The following is a 22,599-nucleotide window of genomic DNA, read 5'->3' as shown; positions in this document are numbered from 1 at the left end:
CACTCCCCCTGACACGTTTGCATTTGTGATATCCATAAAATTCGTGCATAAAATTAAGCACATGCTTAAGTACTTTGCTGGATCAAGGCCAGAGGTTTGAGAATCAGCTCCTAAAAAATGCCATGTTTCTGTAGGATTTTAAATAATTTTCACTCTTTTATAAAACTTCTGATTAAGTGGTGACTATTTCAATTTTAAGACGATTCGGTTACATATCTATGTACATTGTTGAGCGTCTCTTATGTTGTAGGCTCCAAACTCTGCTGGGAAGCAGAATTTTCATTACAGATAGGAAAGCATTAAAAATTGGGCAAAAACATTCCCTTGCTGCTAAATTCTGAATTTGGGAATAAATTAAAAATCTATTATGTGAGTAAGCTCCACCCTAACCTCCTGAAATTATAGTAGTTTGATTTGCATCATTCTACAATGTTTAGGCTTGAATCAGTGTTTTCGTTATAAAGGCAGGAGTATAAAAATATGATCATAACAAGGCTGAGAGCTAATATTTTTATAATGGATAAGATACTGAAAATGTGCATTTTATGATACTAGAACTAAACAGATGGTTTTACCTTTTTACAGATTAGTCCATTTTGTTGGATTATATGGGGGCAGTGGAAAGCCAACAAATAATGAGAAAATCTTAATTTCTGTGCATGCATGATAAATTTTAGGGGACTGAGTTTCAACCAAACTATCCTACTGAGAATATTTAGAACGTAGATTGTATGTGCAAGAATAGCAGCGGGATTATATGAGAGGCCATAACTGCCCTACGTGGTCCAAAACCCACTACTTAGTCACATGCACTGTAACTGTTTCTATCAGGCATATGGTATGTGTTTGCAAAAATGATTACCTTTACCAAACTGCCGTTAACATGAAATTTTGCGGTATAGCTGTTGTAAACTAGTAATTAACAGCAGTTTTAAAATGACTGGCCATATATTTCTATGAATCTTAACTATGGGCCCAATTGACCAAAGCACTTAAGCAGGTGACCTGTATGTTTACATAAAGCCTAAATATGTGTATGAGAGTGACGAGGTGGGTGAGGTAATATCTTTTATTGGACAAACTTGACACGCTCTTGAGCTTGGTACCTTGTGTCCAGCTGTGACATGCTGAGTACCTTTCTCAGACCTGAAGAAGAGCTCTTTGTAAACTTGAAAGCTTGTCTCTGTCACCTACCAAAGTTGGTCCATTAAAAGTTATTACCTCACCCATCTTGTCTCTCTAATATCCTGGGACCAACACGACTACAACAACGCTGCAAATAAATGTAGTGTTGAGGGGGAAAATATTTTGGCCCAATTCTGCAATCATGTGTCATGCCCAGGGAAGTCAATGAGAGTTCTGAGTAGAGTTGATTGGGATATTTCTGGGAAACTATATTTCAACAACAAAAGGGGAGGGGAGGGAGGAGACTATTAAATTTTCGTTTCAGTTTCTGACCAGCTCTAGTTTTGAATAGGAAAGAAGGATTAGAAAGGACTAAGCCCTTAAATGTTTAAGACTCTTCTATGAAATTAGTTATTTTATGAATGCTCTCAGGGATCCTTTTAGAATCCTATACTGATATTGTCTCTTATTGGCTTTGCACTGGACTAGTTAGCACTGATCACTGTCACTTGTCATGGCTGGTTAATGTGTATTTTAATATAGATTTCAAGGTATTCTTGTGTGGAGGATTCAGCAATTTGATGAGAGTCTAAACTGCATTTTCTGTTTTTGCTAACTTATATTCAAAATATGAGATGTATAAATAATACAGGATACTTCATTAAAGGGTATGGTTCAGTTTGTGTGCTGGATTGTATTTTTAATTTAAGTAGGACAAAGAAATATCCTTACCCGTGGAAACTTATGGAATAGCCTTTGCTGGTCATTGCAGTAGTTTCACATGGAAAATAAAATACAGTAAACTAATATTTTAGTCTGTGCTAGGTAATCAAGTGGTCAATTCTTGAACTGAGTGGAGTCAAAAAATAAGTTTATTAACATATACAGGGGAAAAAATTAATCATGGTGTAAGTGGGTACAAATCTAAAGGTTCACGATGGCAAATTCAGTAATACACTTAGACCCATGCTTAAGTACTTTTCTGTACTGATGCCTGCGTATTGTGTGCATCTGTCTATTTATGAATTTGCTCAGGGGTTTGGAATGCTAGAATAAGTGCCTCTGAGGTGGATGGATGGGAAGAGGTCATATGATATCCATGAAATTTATCACATAGATATCACCACCATATACCCAGTAGAATGTATGTATGTGTACATACTGAATTGTACTGTAGTGGTAGCCAGTTTCTTTTCTCTGACTTTAACAAAGAACTGTTAATCAGACATAGGGGATGAACTGTATGTTTGCCAAAACATTATTTTGGTGTCTCCATGAATATGTGCTAAATGCTGACAAGAACTTATCGGAACTGTCAGGAGACTTAATTTACTCCATTTTCATTTTCAGACACCAGAGAACAAGGTGCTAAGCAAAGGTGTCATTGTTCATTGGTGGTCAAATCTCTGAATTAGTGTTAACAAGAACCAAACAAGAAAGTAAACAAGGTTCGGATCTCTTCACCTATGCATCTTTCAGCTGTGTATGTTTTTCTTTAGGATATGTGCATTTATTCCCATGAAGGATGGAGCAGGAAATCAGTGTTATCACTAACATTAAAGGAAAACAACACCCACATTAAGAACAGGAGTACTTGTGGCACCTTAGAGACTAACAAATTTATTAGAGCATAAGCTTTCGTGGGCTACAACCCACTTCTTGTGCTTAGCCCAGTAGGAACAAAAAAAAAAAAAAAATTGTTTTCATTGTTCTACATCTTCAAAGCACTATAACGAAGGCCTATAATACAACCTCATTTATCCAAAGCTCAGTTTTCTGAAACTCTGTTATCTAAAGCAAGGTCATGTCTCCCAATGTCTGTTACATTGAAAATTGCCTTGATTATCCACAACCTCAGTTATCTGAACTTACTCAGTGTCCCCTAGGACATTTGGAAAATAGAGATTGTATTGTAGTTAAAATAATACTCCTGTGATGGTAGGCAACTACTATCCTTATTTTACACATGTGGGAAATGGATAGAGAAGGGAAGGGCCACACTTTCAAAATTGCCCTCTAATTTTGGGTTACTCAGTTTTCAGGTTCTCAGTGTTACAGACCTTGTGGTCTGCTTTGCAAAGGTGTTGATCATCTGCAGCTCCCAGTGACTTCAGCTCGAGTTGTAGGTGCTCAGCACTTAAGACCACCACAAACAAGATATCTCATGCTGGCCATTCAAATATGGAGTCACCCAAAATCGGAGGCTGATTTGAAAGATTTGGCCCAAGCTTGCCGTTGGCATGCATGATGAGTCAGGGTCGGGAATAGAACTCGCACACATTCTTCTCGCTGTAAACTTATAAGTTATTAGTTGTAATTGGCATTTTGGTGCTTATTACTGGAAACAGCCATCTTGCTGAAAAATGATGGTTTTTTTGGTGTGTGGGGACCCAGTATGAGACTGTAAATACATTTCCAACCTGATTCATTAATATTTGAATGACCCCAAAAATAATCAATGTTTTAGTTTTTAAATATTTTTCTTTATTGTTAAACCAACTGGCAGCAACTGATCAAAATGATTGCTGAGTTTCGGTAACTGAAACTTGCATCATTGAAGGGGTAGGCATATTCTGTCTGATTTATTTATAAAAAGACAAACAATATATAGGTCTCTACAAAAAGTCCAAAATTACCCCAGTTTGATTTATTACTAAGCAATAAGACAATCAGTACATTGCTGAGTCATTGGTCTGCATGGCACTAACTCACAATGTTACAAATGAAATTAAAAATACTTCTTAAAAATGAATTAATTCAGCCTGAGTTTTACCAAACTTCATCTGCACAGGACATGCAACCCTACTGGAGATGCTGGGAGACATCATCTCTTGCCCTTTTTAAAATGATGAGGAAATATAAGCTCCCCTTTCTGCTGCTGTAAATAGTATGGGTGGGGTGGGGAGGGATAGAATCTGGCACACAATAGATGAGGCTGACCCAATATCCCAGACCTGAACAACCCTTAAGATTGGGAAGTTTCGGTCTAGAGCCAGAGTCAAAGTTTGCAGGTTGGGCTTGTATCTAGAATGTGATTACTGAAGGATTAATATCTCGGTTTGTTTCCACAACCAAAAGTTGCCGCAGTTCTTTATAAGTGAAGTTACTACTGTATCATTTTGATTTTAGCAAACACCAAGTATAACTGCTGTTATCTCCCGGGTCATAATGTGTTGCAGTATATAGTATATATAAGGGGCAAAGGGCCTGACTACTGCCATGCTAGCCAAACATGTCCATGGGATCAGAGTTTGCTGGATGCTACCACAACGTCTGGAATCTAGCAAGGACTGCAGTAGATACAGTAGTTCTCTGTGCCTGCTTCTCCCTCATAGATTCTAGAACTGGAAGGGACCTCGAGAGGTCATCGAGTCCAGTCCCCTGCCCGCATGGCAGGACCAAATACTGTCTAGACCATCCCTGATAGACATTTATCTAACCTACTCTTAAATATCTCCAGAGACAGAGATTCCACAACCTCCCTAGGCAATTTATTCCAGTGTTTAACCACCCTGACAGTTAGGAACTTTTTCCTAATGTCCAACCTAGACCTCCCTTGCTGCAGTTTAAGCCCATTGCTTCTTGTTCTATCCTTAGAGGCTAAGGTGAACAAGTTTTCTCCCTCCTCCTTATGACACCCTTTTAGATACCTGAAAACTGCTATCATGTCCCCTCTCAGTCTTCTCTTTTCCAAACTAAACAAACCCAATTCTTTCAGCCTTCCTTCATAGGTCATGTTCCCAAGACCTTTAATCATTCTTGTTGCTCTTCTCTGGACCCTTTCCAGTTTCTCCACATCTTTCTTGAAATGCGGTGCCCAGAACTGGACACAATACTCCAGCTGAGGCCTAACCAGAGCAGAGTAGAGCGGAAGAATGACTTCTCGTGTCTTGCTCACAACACACCTGTTAATACATCCCAGAATCATGTTTGCTTTTTTTGCAACAGCATCACACTGTTGACTCATATTTAGCTTGTGGTCCACTATAACCCCTAGATCCCTTTCTGCCGTACTCCTTCCTAGACAGTCTCTTCCCATTCTGTATGTGTGAAACTGATTTTTTCTTCCTAAGTGGAGCACTTTGCATTTGTCTTTGTTAAACTTCATCCTGTTAAACTCAGACCATTTCTCCAATTTGTCCAGATCATTTTGAATTATGACCCTGTCCTCCAAAGCAGTTGCAATCCCTCCCAGTTTGGTATCATCCGCAAACTTAATAAGCGTACTTTCTATGCCAATATCTAAGTCGTTAATGAAGATATTGAACAGAGCCGGTCCCAAAACAGACCCCTGCGGAACCCCACTCGTTATGCCTTTCCAGCAGGATTGGGAACCATTAATAACAACTCTCTGAGTACGGTTATCCAGCCAGTTATGCATCCACCTTATAGTAGCCCCATCTAAATTGTATTTGCCTAGTTTATCGATAAGAATATCATGCGAGACCGTATCAAATGCCTTACTAAAGTCTAGGTATACCACATCCACAGCTTCATCCATCCGTCTAACACATGTGCACAACACGGGGCAGAATCTTAGGGCACGGCTACACTAGAGAGTTTACAACGGCACAGCTGCACTGATACAGCTGCACTGCTGTAAGCTCTGTAATGTAGCTGCTCTAAGCCAACAGGAGAGAGCTCTCCCATCAGTTTAACTACTCCAGTCCCCGCGAGCGACAGAAGCTATGTCGGTCGGAGAAGCTCTCCCACCAACATAACGCTGTCCACACCAGCGCTGAGGTCGGTATAACTTATGTCGCTCAGGGGGGTGATTTATTCACCCCCCTGAGCGACATAAGTTATGTCGAAATAACCTGTAGTGTAACACAGCCTTAGCCCTGGTCTACATTGGGTGGGGGGATCTATCTAAGTTACGCAATTTCAGCTACGTGAATAACGTAGCTGAAGTCGACGTACTTAGATCGAATTACCGTGGTGTCTTCACCGCAGTGAGTCGACTGCTGCCACTCCCCCGTCAACTCTGCTTGGGCCTCTTGCTGAGCTGGAGTACAGGAGTCGACGGGAGAGCGCTCAGGGGTCGATTTATCACGTCTAGACTAGATGCAATAAATTGATCCCCGCTGGATCGATCGCTGCCCGCCCATCCGGCGGGTAGTGAAGACATACCCTTAGCCTACCTGTCTTATGCTGTGCCAACAGAGGCATCAATAAATGCCAAGCTACAATTCCATACTAAGTCACTAGGTGGCAATGACTGAGAGTTGTAGGGAAATTAAAACAGGGAAGAAGGAGTGAGTGCAGTAGAAAAGTCTGAAATGGCTTCATTACAATAAAGAACTGCTGACGTAGCCCATTGCCATCTGTCTCTCTTTTGCTAGCCAAGTGGTTGGAAAGCATAGCTTAGACCAAGAGGCAAACTGTAGGATGATTGTCTAGTGTGGTTTTCCTTTCAAAGGCAAGTTGTGATTGTTTTTTAAGACTAACTCTTTTAAGTTTCCCTTTCAGTGCCACTGTTCAGTGACCAGGAGAACTTGCCAAAAGTTGTGATTCAGGGACAGGAGCATTTATGCAGCAAGGGAAGAAGAAAAGCAAGAGGAGAGATGAAATAGAAGGAGTGAGAGGATGAGAAGAGAGGTGTCCTAGGCAGGATTGGGGGCGGTTGCATAAAAAGTGATCCAAGATCCAGTTCTCCCGATAGAATTCTTCCTAGTCCAACACGCTTCCAGCCCTCAATTTTTCCATGTATTTTACTATATCAGGAAACAATCAAACCACAGTAGGCAATTCCTCCAATCTCATGTCTAGAATATGTGAAAAGCATTAGGTAGTAGGTTAGTACTGCTTTTTAAAAAGCTATAACTCATTACAATAGTTGTACTATCCTGTGCTTGAACTTAATATGTTATTGGAACAGATGGTTGGGTTCTAGTTTAAACCAATAAGCCAATCAAAATAAATGAGTTTGCCAGTGATTCTTTACTATAATTGGGGCCACTACACTTCCAAGGCCTTTCTTGGCCATTTTCTGTAGCTTTTTGACTGATTCTATGGCACTGTTTATTTTTACAGTTGACCAAGTCATGCTTGGCCCCTTAAAGAACAGATAGGAGGCACTATCCCTGTCCCCAGAGAACTTTCAGTCTAATTTTAGACATGACATAATGCATGAGGGTAGTAAATGAACAAAATAGGGAAAGGGGTGACAAAGTGGGGCTTAAAACATGGGCAATCTGGGATGTGCTGGTACACGCATTCTGCTAAACGTGTGTGTGTAATAGTTGAGATTTTCAAGGCTGAATTGGCCACATAACTGTCACTGGTGTTAATGGGAGCTGTATGGCTAAATCCCCTAGTGAGCTGTAGAAATATCTAATTCTATGTTGGTTGTGAATTAACTCACATGTTGTAGGTTCGTGGATTCATAGACTATAAGGCCAGAAAGGACCGTTGTGATCATCTAGTCTGTCCTCCTGAATAGGACTGAATTAATTCCTGTTTGAACGCAAACACATATTTTAGAAAAATATCCCATCTTGATTTAACGATTTCCAGTGATGGGAAATCCACCACAACCCTTGGTAAATTGTTCCAATGGTTAATTTCTCTCTCTCAAAAATTCACACCTTATTTCTAGTCTGAATTTGTCTCACTTCAACTTCCTGATATTGGATCTTGTTATATCTTTGCTAGATTGAAGAGCCATCTATTATATTTTCCTCAGGTAGGTGTTATAGACCGTGATCAAGTCACTCCTTACCCGCCTCTTTGTTACGCTAAACAGATTGAGCTGCTTGAGTCCTTCACTGTAAGGCAGGTTTTTCCAAACTTTTATTCATTCCCATAGCTCTCTGTGAATCCTCTCCAGTTTATCAACATCCTTCTTGAATAGTGGACCCCAGAACTGGACACAGTATTCAAGTAGTGGTTGCACCAGTGCCAAATACAGAGGTAAAATACCTCCCTACTCCTACTCAGTATTCCCCTTATTATACATCCAAAGATCACATTAGCCCTTTTGGCCACAGTATCACAGTGGGAGCTCATGTTCAGCTGATTATTCACCCTGACAGCCCCCCTCCCCCAGTTTCTGCTTCCCAGGGCAGACTCCCCCATCCTGTAAGTATGGTGTCATGATCCGGTCAGGGTTTGGGGGTGCAATCCAAATTGGTGAGGTGTTGTACCACTGCCTGCCCTGTAACCCTGGGTGTCTCACAATGCTTTGCTGTTGTAGCTCCCAACATGGGCTTCTCACAACCAGCCTACCAGCACGCAGGTCACACCCGGCGCATCTGTGTAAAGCTGCAGCCCTAGCCCAGCAGCTCTGTCTCCAGCAGCCTGCTTGCAACAAACCAGTCACACTTTGGCTTTAGCCTTGGTTACAACCAGCAAGTTGACCACAACACACACTCAGTCCCAAATTTCCTCCAAACCACGTGCCCTGAAGTGTCCAGCCCTCTCCTGGACAACTCGGAGACATACTAAGGTTTGTTGCTCCTGTAAAGAGACAAAACTGCATCACAGCTTAATTGGGGGGTAAATATACCCTTCCCTTTAAACACACCACAGAGTTGGTTTATGGTAAAAATGAAATAAATGTATTAACCAAATATACATAGGTTTAAAGTATAAGGAGTGAAGATAGAAAGTTACAAGTAAAACAAAACAAAATATACTTAGTCTAAAACAATCTAACATGATGCAGGCTTTGTTCAAGATGGTTTCTCTTATCAGTCATTCTTCTCCCCAGTCCTGGCTGACTTTCCCTTAGTCAGGACCTTCCACAGAAGTACAAGGTCCTGGCTTCCATTTTCGTCATAGGTTAAAGATCTTTGCCTAAGCAGGTTTCTCACCAATATTCAACCCTGCTTGGTTGAAGGACCCATCTTTCTCAGTTTGCAACAGCTCTGGCCTCCTGTGTCTGTCTAGTGATGGATGCCAAAGATGGCTTCAGTCCTTGCTTGTATCTCCCAAATTTCAGTGACTTTGCTTCAGGAGGCAGGAAGCCCTCCTGGTGTGCTCAGCTTGCTGTGTCCACCAGGAAGCTGGCCTCATGCAGTTCTTCCCTTCCTGTGGGCTTCCCATCCCCCTGTATGTAAATGGAGCTTCCATTGGTTTGATTCCACCATGCTTAATTCACATAAGAGACAGGTAAATAGCTGCCCCCGCCCCTCCTGTCCAGGTAGGAACTGGCCCTTCCTTTGTTTGGCCCCATGCTTTAAAATGTAATATCAATGAGTATTTATAATTCCTCCTCTGGTGTTCATACATTTCACAGCGATAGTAATCACCAGTATGTCACTAGCTTTGAAGAAAGACCTCATTCCATACGCTTTGAATACAATATTACTGTGTTATAAATCAGCTGATTCAGTTGCTTATCACTTGAACTTCAGCCCCATCTTTAGAGACCAGTCAACCTCTGAAATGGGTTCTTCTGTAAAGTAAAACCCAGACTAAGCTTCTCTCTCCTGCTGGGTGTAGACACCGTGCTGTCTTCAGGGCCATCCCTAGGGCGTGCAAGGCCCGGGACATAGGCACCCAGTTTCTAATCTACCAGGGGGTGCTGCCCAGCCCCACCCCTACTCCACCCCTTCCCCCAAGGCCCCACCCCTACCCCACCTCTTCCCTGGCCAGTTCCACCTCCTTCCCCGAGTGCACTGCACCCTGGCCCCTCTCCCCCGCCCCCACACCTCCTGATGCCACGAAACATCTGAGCCGTGGTAGGCAGTAAGCAGTGAGAGGGAGGGGGAGGCGCTGATCGGTGGGGCCCGCTGGCAGGCAGGAAGCGCTGTGGGGAGGAGAGGGGGAGGTTCTGGTAGGGGGGCTTCTCCCCCCCACCTGCCACTCACCTCCCCATTCGCCTCCTCACCCCGCTTGCCCACCTGCCTCCCACCTCACCTCCCTGCTCGTGGGGCCCCACAAAGTGCGGGGCCTGGGATGGTAGCCCCAATTCACCATACCCAAGGGATGGCTCTGGTTGTCTTCTCCCCCACTTGTTAGTGTGACATTTGCCTCCACTCCCTTGTTAGCTTGATGTCTGTTTACTGCTTATATGTAAATAGAGGTAAACACACATTCCTTTGTTTAGGATAGACCCTGTTTCACAATTCCCCTGACATACCCGATTTGCACACACTTTAGTTCATAACCTTAATACCCATTATGTACATACATCACACACAAATATTAATGATCAGTGAGTTATTTATTTTCAAATAATACACACAAGGCATATTTTGTGCAAAGATTATTACAGTAGTGTATAGGGTGTGACTACAGTGTCACATGGTCTGCTGTCTTTGTTACTATATGTATAACTTTACAGTTGGCCATATTGTTTGCTTGCCCCCAGTTTACCAAGCAATCCAGATTGTTCTGTAGCAGTGACTTGTCCTCTTCATTATTTACCACTCCCCCTAATCTTTGGGTCATATGCAAACTTTATCAGTGATGATTTTATATTTTCTTCCAAATCATTGATAAAAATGTAAAATAGTGTAGGGCCAAGAACCCTGCTAGAAATACCACCACCCCAAGAGTGATTGCTTGTTTGCAATTACATTTTGATACCTGTCAGCCAGTTTTTAATCCATTCAATGGGTGCCATGTTGATTTTGTATCCATCTAGTTTCTTAATCAAAATGTTGGGCAGTACTAAGACAGATGTCTTAATACAGAAGTCTATTTTGGCAATATATTACTTTTATCAACCAAATTTGTAATCTAATTTTAAAAAATCAAGTTAGTTTGACAGGATCTGTTTTCCATAAATCCATGTTTACTGTGAAACACTAAGAGCAAATGTAAGAAGGAAGCGCATGGTGGCTTAGTGATTACAGGTCTTCCATGGGATAGCCAGGAAGAAGGCATGGAGGTGACAGTAGGAGAAGGAATAAAATGGGGTGTCAAGGCTAGCATTACTGGGAGGGTGAAGGGAGGGAGTACTGAAGGAGACAAGGTCAGAGATGTGGGCATCCCAGATATAGTGAAGCCAGAAACAATTATACAGCCATAAAATTATGGATTGCCATGGGCCCTGAATATAATAATTACTGGTAGTTCTTTGTGATACTGAAATGCTTTAGAAGAATGAATTAGAACTTCAGAAAGTGTTTCTTTTACTAATAAACAGTTCATAATAGCAGAATTCTATCTACAGGAGCCAAGGTACTGAGCACCCAATCTCCATTTGGGCCTGATCCCTATAAGGTTTCAGAGTCAGGTCTTAGCCCTTTTACAGGCAAAACTCAGAGAGGGTGAGGCTGGGTAGGCCAGTGGACCTGGCTGTGTTCAATTCCTGGCTCCGTTACAGCCTTCCAGAGAGACCTTGGGCGAGTTACTTACTCTCTGTGCCCCAGCTGTAAAACAGCAATAGTAATCTTTCCTTTTTCCCACCCTTTGTCTTGTCTATTAAAACTGTAAAGGCTTTGGGGCTGGGCTTTGTTGTGTTTCTACAATTCCTAACATAATGGGGCCCCAAACTCTGCTTGGGTCTCTCTGTACTACTGTAATACAAAGAATGAGAGGTTTTGCCTGAGTGAGGACTGCAGGATTTGCCCATATAAAATGCCCATTAAATGAGTACATCGCCCATGGATAGTGCTATGGGATGTGAGTGTCTCTAAATTTATTAAATAGATCAATTTTATAGAATACTTACAATTTTCCATTTAACCTGATCATTGTGCACATAAGCCTGCTTTAATACACACAGATTTACTGGTCTGTGTTGGTTCACATATTTATTTTAGAAGCAGAGCTTTTTTAATATATTCTATTCTTTGGGCCCAGAATTCCTATTGAATTCAATAGGGGAGTGATAAGAACCCCGTATGTCTGCATTCGCTGACGGCCAGCATCGTATTGCTGTTGGTCTGGTACAACCTGGGAACAGCAGGAGGCTACTGAGCAAGGGCACATGAGAGCTGCACAAAAGTTTGCTGAATAAAACCCTGTAACAAACAAAAAAATAACCAAGTGGGAAGACTGTCCAGCAGAAGGATTTGAAATGAATTTCAGCCAACATATACTGTGTGTGTCGCATTACAATTAATAAAACACACATACAGCTGAGTGGAAAGCCCACTAATTATTTTATATACTGTGCCAGAATTGTGCATGGCCCTTTATAGACAAATAACATTAATGCTCCCTGCCCTGAGAAACTTACAACGCCGAGAGATGTATGATAAAAGGAAAAGGCGTTATTTAATAAGTCTGATGTGCAGCATTGCCTACAGTGCCTGTTTTTGCACTGTAGCCTGTTTAAACAAATTCCTAACAGGAGAAAAAATATTAAACATACTTGATCGTGTTCATTTAAATTGGAGTGGGGCAAAGATGTCGTGGAAAGCATTTGTCTGTATTTTAATAGGTTCCTTTAAGCCTCCTTTACAAGGATGACTTAAGTGATCTCGTTGTCATGTCATTATCACATTTTGAAGTTAAACAGCTACATGATCTATGAACTCTCATCGCACACTTAATTACTCCTGCGTTTTTCCCCTGTTCTTGAAATACATTATATTTCTTTGGCAGTCCGCCGGGAGCAATGACTGCTTTTGTGACAGCGACATTGCCAGTGGTGTAAAAATCTATGCATCTGTCAGGTTTCCCCATGTGAAACATAATTGCTTAATTTCCATTTGAAAGTACATCCCTGACATTAGAACAACGTAGACGCACCAAGGATAACAATGATTTCCTGACACCTACAATGGGGCATAATGTGGTAATAAATATGTGTGCAAAATGAATGCTCTGTGCACAGAGGGAGCAGGTCTGAATTTACAGCTGCAGATGAAGTGTTCCTCAGGAAAAAATAATAAAAAGAACGAAACCAACAGATTAGCATCAATGTGAGTCTATGTCAGCCAGATGGCTTGCTGTGGAAAAAGAGCTTCCCTGCTTTATTCCAGTAACCCTGCCTAACAGGCTGAATGTCTGAGATGAGAGGGGGAAAATGAGCTCATTCAGCTGGTTTTTTTGTTTTGTTTTTTTGCCTATGTACAGCTTAAGCTGAAGCGAAGGAGGCAGCTTGAAACGAATACAGAAGTTGTACCTGAACAATGATGTGTTAGACTATATTTATAATTCAGTGGCAAGGGCCAGGAGAACTCAAAGTCAGGCGTTGGAACATTCAGACAGCATAACATAAAAGCAGTGACAGTAAAGGTGGAGAAAACCCCTGTGCTACTCCTGAAAGTGCTAAGCCAACATTGTGCTGCAGGATTTAATGTTGTAGCCCAAACCTTGGGGAGATTGGAGTGTTTAGAAATCTATATTCCTAGAGGGGAAGATATTGAGGAAATTTGTGTCCAAAAATAAGCCCATGTTTTCAAAACTGGCGGCCAAAAGTTAGGCTTCTAAATTCATAGCGGCAAAGAACGTTGGTCTTGTAATTACAGTCCTGCCTGAGATTCAGGTAGTCTGAATTCAATGGCTGACCTCCACAGACATCCTGTATGCATTTGGGCAAGCCACTGAGCACCTATCTGCCTCAAATCCTCATCTATAAATAATAATTTCTTTCTCCCACCTTTCTCGATCTTGTCTATTTAGACTATATGCTCTTCGGAGCAGGGACAGACTCTTACTGTATGGTTGTATAGCACCTTGAACAATGGGGCCTTGGGCTCTGTTGGCGCCATAACGTGCTATTGTCATACAAATAATAACTAATTGACAAGTTAATAAAATTAGCCTGATTTCAAAGGTGCTTGTTGCCTGCTCCCATTGATTGCAGAGAGATCTGAGGCTGCTCAGCAGGTCTGAAAACCAGACAGTTTATAATGAGGTGAGTAAAGGTATGCACCCATTTTTTAAAAGCATGGTCATAGTGTCCAGCTCTCTAAAGAGAGGTGAGAACAGAATACTGTATTTACAGTAACACCTTGCTAGTCAAGTATCATTTCAATAGATTTCTGATAAGGCAGTTACTTAACCAAACAGCTGCTTTGGCCAATGTGCTTTGCATAACAGGGATGAAGGCCTAGAATTTCTGGATTCCAGTGGGAACGAAGCACACCCTGGGAGCTGTGACAAGCACTCTCCTGAAGAAAGGCTGCAGAAGTAATCAGAGTGACTGCTACACACTCTCTGGCTGTTAGATACACTGAGTAGGAGAGTGTCTTTTTGTTCTCAGTAAGAGAGTGGGTCAAGGCCTTTATCTAGAATAGAGCTTGGTGCAGTTGGCAAGAGTTGGGTGGTTGTTTATTCTGCACCCAATGAGGATTCCTTGGAACATGAAGGGACAGATGAGGACCCCTAGTTGCTTGGATGTTTACCTTAGATTTGGTTTTATGTAGATGCTAATGCTAAATGTGCTTAGAGTATCCACCCCTTCATCCTCTGCCTGTCTTTGGCAGTGAGTGAATGTCTGTCATATGAATGTCTACAAAAAATTACCGTTTTAATGACCTGTTTGCTTCAATTAAGGCTGAGCTATTATCTTTCCAAAGGGGAGAGGGAGGAGCAGATCAGCAGGACGTGTGAGCAGAGCATTTAAGGGGCCAGCTGAAATGCCATGTGTGTGGATTTGGAAAGGCTGTGTGATGAATCTGTGACATGGCAATATTTCAGTCATCACATTTCTGACTTTGGTTCATGCATCATTTGCTATGAAAGTTTTGAGATTTTAATCAGTGTTTGAAGAGTAAATTGATATAGTCTAATCATTTTGAATCTCTGGCAAACTACCAAAGTGTATTATGTTAAGTGTATGTTATGTATTATACAAGCTGCTTGCTGAAAATTAATTGAGTATTCCCGTGCTAGATAATGTTTCTACGTTCCCTGGAGCCCATCCCTTTGCACGTGAGTGTTTTCCCAAATGCAATGCAGATGTCAGAGAAAAGGTGAATATATAACATATGTAAAAGACTGGCTTTGTCACACACAATATAGTATCAAGCTTTCTATCCCTGTTTACTGGCTTGTGTGGTTGTTGATTTGTCTACATAATGTGTAATAGAAAAACTGCTGGACACAAAATGAAATATATCTTCAAAAGCAGCAAAGTAAAGGCAAGCCTGTGCCACAAGACTATTAAATAAAAACCCAGATGTGTTCGCATTCCCTCCTATGAATTATATGGCTTGGCATGTGGATTACACCATATAAATGACAGATTTAAGTCCTCAGTCAATATAGGTAGGACATTTGCTATTGTATGGTGTCTTAAAGAGCCAGTTGGTTACCTATGTAATGTTCATCTTCCCTCTTCTTCTTGAAGTGCACTTGAGACAACTCTCTGGTCAAATGTGTAGAAACATGTTCATTCTCAAGCCTAAGCATAGAGGGAGAAAGTCATTCATTTCCCATGAAGAGAGAACAATTCATGTAATTTGTGTCATTTCCCCCTTTGATTAAAAATATGAGAGGCCTTTACTGACTTGGGAGAGGGGGTCAGTTCATCCCTCTTGACCTCAGATAAGGTGAAGCCCAAAGATGACTGTGGGTAGAAATGGGATTTGAAAGGCCCTTGTCCCTTCACAAAAGGGCCATGACTATATTCAGTGGATTTAGTATGCTCACTGGCTTAGAGGATTTGATATACAGTAACTCCTCACTTAACGTTGTAGTTATGTTCCTGAAAAATGCGACTTTAAGCAAAACGATGTTAAGCGAATCCAATTTCCCCATAAGAATTAATGTAAATGGAGGGGGGTTAGGTTCCAGGGAAATTTTTTTCACCAGACAAAAGACTATATATATACACACACACACACACAGTGTAAGTTTTAAACAATACTGTACACAGCAATGATGATTGTGAAGCTTGGTTGAGGTGGTGAAATCAGAGGGTGGGATATTTTCCAGGGAATGCCTTACTGCTAAATAATGAACTAGCAAGGGTTAACTCATTGTTGTTAATGTAGCCTCACACTCTACAAGGCAGCATGGGGAGACAGCATGGCAGACAGAGACACACACCCTGTTTGTGTGAGAGAGAGATGCTCATTTCCCCTTTAAGTACGCTGACCCCACTCTTAAGTACACTGCCTTGTTAAGTTAATCAGCAAGCTGAGGCGCAGCTGCTGCCAGGAAGCTCCCTCCATCCTGAGCCCTGTTGTGTGTCCCCCCTGCTCTATGGAGGTGGGGTAAGCGGGGTGCAGGAGCAGAGGGGAGGGGGACACCCTGACAATAGCCCCCTTCTCCCCCCACACAGCAAGCAGGAGGCTTGGGGAGCAGCTCCAAGGCAGAGGGCAGGTGCAGCACATGGCAGTCGGGGGAGGGACAGCTGAACTGCCAGCAATTGGTAGCCTGCTGGGTGACTGCAGCACAGGGAACTTAGGGGAGCGGGGAGCTGATGGGGGGCTGCCGGTCCACCCTGGTTCCAAGCCCCCACCAGCCAGCTCCAATGGGCTGCTCTTCCTGCAAGCAGTGGACAAAGCGGTTCTTCAAGCCCCCTCCTCTAGGGCAATGGTTCCCAAACTTTTCACGGTCAAGCCTCCCCTTACCCTGTTTTTGCCCCACCGCCTGGAGCCGGGCTGGGAGTGGGGCCAGGGCTCAGGTGTGGGGGCATGGACGGAGGTAAGGGTCTGAGGCTGGGGCCACAGCTGGGGTGGGCCTGGGGCTGGGACCGGGAAGGGACCTGCGGCTAGGGGCCGAGGCTGGGGGCAGGGCCGGGAGCGGAAGCCACGGGTGAGCCGCAGTGGGGGAGACCAAAGCTGGGGACGGGGTTGGGTCCAGGGCCCTGGCTGGGGGTGGGGCCGGAGCAGAGTTGAGGGCAGAGCAGGGCTGGGTGGCACTCCCTCCCTACGCCTGTGGAGGCTGGCCTGGGACCTTTTGGGGGACCTCTGCTCTAGGGGTAAGAATGTAGTTCAGTCTGTGTGCCCATCAAATGTTTGTACTCTCTGGTGGTGGTATTGGGACCTGGAATGAGACTGCCAACTCCTTTCACATGGGCCATAGTACAGCCTTTAGAACTTAACTGTCACTCACTTCCAATATGGGAGGTACCTACTGGAATCACTTATCTAGTGGTGAATGCTTGTGTTTCATGAACATTTCCCAGAGCCAGAACTGGGTGAAGGGAGCTTAGAGACAAGGGGGACTTTCATTTTAGACTGACATGCCAGAATAGGGAATTCTGGGAGCTCGAAGACCCAGCTTTCCCACTCACTTATTCACTGGCTGGCCGTAGGTGAATCATTTCACCTTTCTACCCCTGTTTCCTCTTATGTTAATTAGAGATAATTATCTGCATTGGGAGATCTCATGATGAAAGATGCTGTATTATGTCACCGTGCAACCAACTCACCACAGGCTGTTCATGGGGACAGAACCTGGGAACACCAGCAGCAAAAGCACAAACAACCAATGCTCAGCTAAAGGGGTTAACTCTGTTAGCCCACAGTAGCAATCTCAGGCTCTTACCTCATGAACTTACCATGTTATCATCAAGTGGGGATAGAATCCATGATCCTCAGTCCCTGTTATTTGAGCTAAAGGGGGGGGGGGTGCGAAGCCCATAGAAGTAGGTAGCAACTTTTTAATTGCTATATGTGCCAGCCACTAGAGGGAGACATGAGCACAGCTACTTAGCCAGCGCCTTACATGCACCAATTATTACTGGGTCTCAGAATCACTGAGCTTCAGTTTTAATGTAATTTCAGTGCTGGAACCCAAGAAGTCTGGGTCAGTATTACCTCTGTGCCTTCAGGATAATGCAAAGGATTTGATTTGTGTAAGTATTCAGGTAGGTTATAAATTCTGTCAAATGATGTGGTACTTGTTAATAGTACAAAATACTATTTTACTAAATTAGCTACTCAGTCTTATTGACAAGCCAAGCAACCAGAGCTCTGTCTTCATTTAAGGTGCAGTTGCTGTGGCCTAGGTAATATCACATTTTTATATTAAGAGCCAAGTGGAGAGGACACATACAGTATTAGATTACTTTTTTAATAAGGAACAAAAGCTCATCTGTTTCCCTGGAAAGCAAAAGCACTGAATTCACCTTTCTTATTACAGTATTGGATTGCTTAACATCAGGAATGAAACTTTATTATCTTTCATTACAGTGCTTGATAACAAATGTTCTGAATTTTATTGTTCCTTATTTTCCTTTTATTACAACAAAACACAAAAGCTAGAATGTGCATTGCCGTCGCTAAAGTGCTGTGTCCTCGTTTGATCTGAAAGCTGCTGTTCCGCATCACCCTTTGTACGCTCTCCATTACACAGCCTGGCTTCAGCCTCTGACAGATAACAAGTGAGAACAAAAAGAGGTGTGAAAAAAAATAAGTGAAATCGCCAAGGAGTCCCCCGCTGCGAACAGAGCCAGCTTTTTAGCCATCCCAGGAGGAAACACTGACAAAATTGCTGATACCCTTTCTTAGACGCTGGCTTTGTCCCATGGGAGCAGATATTCTCATAGGCAAAGCTGATGCATTCAGTTCTGCTTTATCTGACAGAGCGGCTATTTTGTTTCTAAACTTCTATTGTCACTTGACATGTATCGAGTTCTGTACTTCTGTGTAACAAATGCAACAACAAGAGCTAAAACCTCTAAGTCAAAGTGTGCTAGAAACCTGCTCAACTAACTGGTGGAGAGATGGGGAAAAGAAAAGAGAAATGGAATATACCCGGAGTCAGAGAATGAGCATGAGGTGGCTAGCAGGAGAGCACAGGATAAAAGGGAGCTGGAGGAGGGTAAAGTCCCTAAGACATGCATTGTACCACTCAACACTCACCCTTCCAGCAGTTTAAAAGCAGTGATTCTGGCCTAGGAAGTTATATTCTAGGAGCATGGTGGCTGCTAGTCAATCCGTCTACCCTAGGGTTTTATACTGCAGACTGCCACCATAACATGGGAGCACCTTCCACATAACTCTGATAATAGCAGTGGAGTCCTTAGTAGAGGCCTTCATGGCTCAGAAAGAGAATTGGAGGGTTGAAGTGAGGAGAAAACAAAGATTCATAGAGCTCCATCGGGGAGGAAGAATTCTCTTGCTTTTCAAAGTGAGGATGCTGAAATGCAAATGGCTATGAAGGTAGATGCAAGATCAATTTGTATGGCATCACTAAAAGCTGTACTGCTGATTAGAGACATCCCCTATAATGTGACAGCGGAAGGCTCTGTCTGCACAAAGTACAGTAACGTGACTGCTTTAACAGCTGGACTTTAGCATCATCAGGGTACAAATAAAGCTGTAGATAAAACTGGTTATAACAGTGTTTGGCCAGGCATAGTGGATGAGGCCAAATCAGGTTCTTGAAGCTGCTTTAACTTGGGTTGAGATTGGAATAGAACATGCTTTAACACAGTTCAATACTGCTCAAACCCTGTGATGATCTGGGTTAGGTACAATAATTGTGTTTAAACCTTGCATAAGCTGTAAATCCTGATTGTTTGCGTTGTGTAGGCCAGTCAATGACCCAACTACATTTATGCCTAGATTTTGAAAGGCCTTGTTTACAACAGTGATTTGCCCAGGGTACAACACTGGTGAACAGCCACTGTGCAGGTACAAACCCTAGTGTAGACAAGCAAAGCCCTGTACGCTACAAGCTGCACTGGTGCAGTTTACTTCAGTTGCAAGCAGGGGTAAGTCCTTAGGGGTTTTCAATGGTGTAGCCGCCTCAATACAAAAGGCTGAAATCCCCAGTGTGGACATGGTCTAAGTCACTAATCACCATGGTGAGCAGAGGAGACATGACAGCAGACTGTTCTGGATCATCTTTCCCTCTCCTTATGTGAAATAAAGTAGTAGGAGTATTTTGAAATAAATCCTTGATGTACTCACCATATGCAAGGCTGTTGCTGGTGAGCAGCTGCTGGCTGTCAGCGTGCTTCATAACAGCAATAGTCTTGCTGGCTAGATTTCCCAGATCATCTGCCTCTACAAGAAGGGGGAGGAAAGAGACCACACATGTGACAATGTGCACTGTCTATATTAGGCATTTATAGGAAGAGAAACTTTGAAACAAAGGCCTGAAAGTGCGACGAGGAGAAGGGAAGACTTTCTGGGCTACATTTTGAAAACTGGAAACTTACCTGCACTCACAAAAACGGTATGTGCAACGGTCTGGCTGCATTTGTGTGTGCAGTTACCACAGTGACATGTGCAAATTAGGCACTCAAGTGAGTATGTTCCTTAACTTCCCTCCATTTTCTGTGCTTTGACCCTAACTGTATCCCCAGAATGCATAGCATGTGTAGCCTCTGTTGTTTACCATGTGCTGACTAATGATTGCACACATCTAGGAGGACGCCATAAATCTGTGATGGTTTTCAAGTTCCCGAAGTTCAAAACAATTAGCTCTTGCCAGAAACAGTCTATCTTTTCACCTAGTTAGATGTGAAGTGGGATCACATTTATTCACTTTTTGGTCACTGACATTCCCCATCTGTCAATATTTCACTAGCTAAATAAGACAGAGGCCTAAAGCTGCATCAGGTGATATGTGAGCAAATGAATGTGCAAAGAGTTTTGCATCTGGACCAAAGTAGGGTGCCTACTTTCATCGTATCTTCATTGTGTTTTGTTTTTCATGGTTTCCGCAGCACAGAAACAACTATTCAACTGATGGGCTTTGCAAAGACAAACAGACAAGCTTATTTTGCAGCTAACTCCACTCCCTTTGATGGTTGAGCTGTGTTAGTCATGGATTCTCTTTGGCTCCCACTTGCAGGAGCCAGGGCAGCAGACGGTAGAATGGGAACAATGCATGGCTCTGTTGAGAAATGTCCTCTGCTCAAACGAACACTGCAGTGTGAGACATGGGACTGCTCCCGTTCTATGTCCGAGGCTGGAGCGTTTGCTCAGGAAAAGGGACTCTTCCCAAGAGGCAGTGGTGCCATTTTGGTGATAATTGGGGAGAGGAGATGGCAATTTGAATCTACTGCATAAGTCATGTTTCAAAACATTTTTGGGTCCTTTTTATTTGTCTGTTTGCTCCCTCCCCTGTCCCCAATCCTCTGCTGTAGCTTCAGACTCTGTAATCCCTGTTCCTCTCTTTGCCTTGTCTCTATGCTCCCCATTTCCCTTTCACACTCTCCCCTTCCTTCGTTCTCTTGTTCCTCTGCACCTATTAATTCTCCCCTCTGCCCTCACACTACACCCTTCTATATTCACTTAAAAAACCCCAAGAACTTGTAACATTTGCCAGCCATCACCTGAATCGCTCTGCTTATAGGTTACACCTTTATCCCCAAGTCTGTTGTCTGTCTTGTCTATTTAGGTTACAAACTCTTCAGGGCAGGGACTGTGTTTCCATTTATAACTTCTCAGTCTTCTAGAGCTAAGGCCTAGATCTAGGTCCATCTCTAACCTCTAGGTATTTTTGCCATCTGTAACTTCTCTATTTCTATTATTATTCTTTGCTGCTTGTTTCATGATGAAATTAACTCTTTGTTCCCGTCACTATTATAGCATCGAAACGTTATTTTTTAAAAGTCACCCTATTATCTCACTTCCAAGTGGCAAGAACCTTAAATCTGAAGTCCTCATTAGCAGCCACACACACACACACGGGGGGAAAAAAAGATACTTGGCCATAATGATGTAAATGATTGAATTTTTTTAGGGTTTTTTAATGGGCTTCTAATGAATAAAATTTGGATTATTTGTTTCTTAGTTGAATTGAGCAGGTTATAGTATAATCTTCAAGACTATAAAGACAACGTCCATTACATTTGGTTACAAATAATTGTATTTTAGTCACATATATATTGTCAGTTTAAAGTTACTCCCTAGAAAATGTAGTTTGTGCTGACCTTAGGCCTGATTGTCAGAGATATTAAGCACCAAAACTGTCATTTAAATCAGTGGAACTGCAAGTACCCAGCACCTCTGAAAATCAGGCCCTATGGGATTAAATGATGGTTTGAGATGCTATATTAAACGTTAGTCTGAGGGCATAGATTTCAAACCTAAGGCAAGGATATAAGTATGCGATGTAATGTAGGAGGCAAAGGTGTTCTCAATGAAGTACGAGCTTTATGTTAATAAAGAGAGAAATATCATTTTGCATCCTATATATGGATTAAGACGTTTCTCTTAGCTTACCCGTCTGATCCGTGTGACTGGAGTGCTGCTTTTCTGCTCTCCCCATGATTTCATTCTCAGTTGCATATAAATTCTGCCTCAGAATATAGGTGGTCATTTTTCCTTTGCCTTTCACCTCAATTTCTCCCCTTTCAACTATTTCGAAGCCTTGATTTTGTAGAGCTCTGCACAATGGAAGATATGGGACAACCATTAGGACAAAGAAGTCTAGGTTGGGATTTGGAGCGAGAAGGATGAAGGATACATTTTGCAGAGCAATATTTGTAGGGTTGGATGAATTTTTTTAGCGCTGTTTTTGTAAACAGAACAACACTATCAAAGGAAAAGTTTATTGTTCTAATTAGGGTTGGTCTAGAGGCTAAGCTTCTGACCTGCAATCACTTTTGCACATGCTTATCTTTACACGGGTGACTAGTCTCATTGACGTCACAATGAGCAGATATTTATCATGTGAACAGCCCCTCTTATATTTTGTACTTTCCCCTGGCCTTTA

General features: G+C 42.5%; 1 protein-coding gene across 1 annotated transcript in view; it reads right to left on the bottom strand.

Moving 5' to 3' along the window:
- Positions 1-18,032: 18,032 nt before the first annotated feature.
- Positions 18,033-22,599, bottom strand: part of LOC112112602 (guanylate cyclase soluble subunit beta-2-like) — a 34,463-nt gene continuing 29,896 nt past the window's right edge. Inside the window, exons 14-16 of the mRNA XM_026653476.1 lie at positions 22,107-22,270; positions 19,842-19,937; positions 18,033-18,293 (exon numbers count right to left, since the gene is read on the bottom strand). Coding sequence (XP_026509261.1) covers positions 18,166-18,293; positions 19,842-19,937; positions 22,107-22,270 — 388 coding nt within the window. The 3' untranslated portion in view covers positions 18,033-18,165. The remainder of the gene's footprint in view (positions 18,294-19,841; positions 19,938-22,106; positions 22,271-22,599) is intronic.

Source organism: Terrapene carolina, unplaced genomic scaffold (assembly GCF_002925995.2).
Source record: "Terrapene carolina triunguis isolate 2854851 unplaced genomic scaffold, T_m_triunguis-2.0 Scaffold139, whole genome shotgun sequence".
Lineage (NCBI taxonomy): Eukaryota > Metazoa > Chordata > Testudines > Emydidae > Terrapene > Terrapene triunguis.
The sequence above is the reverse complement of the archived record's forward strand: the minus strand, read 5'-3'. Positions and strand labels throughout refer to the sequence as shown.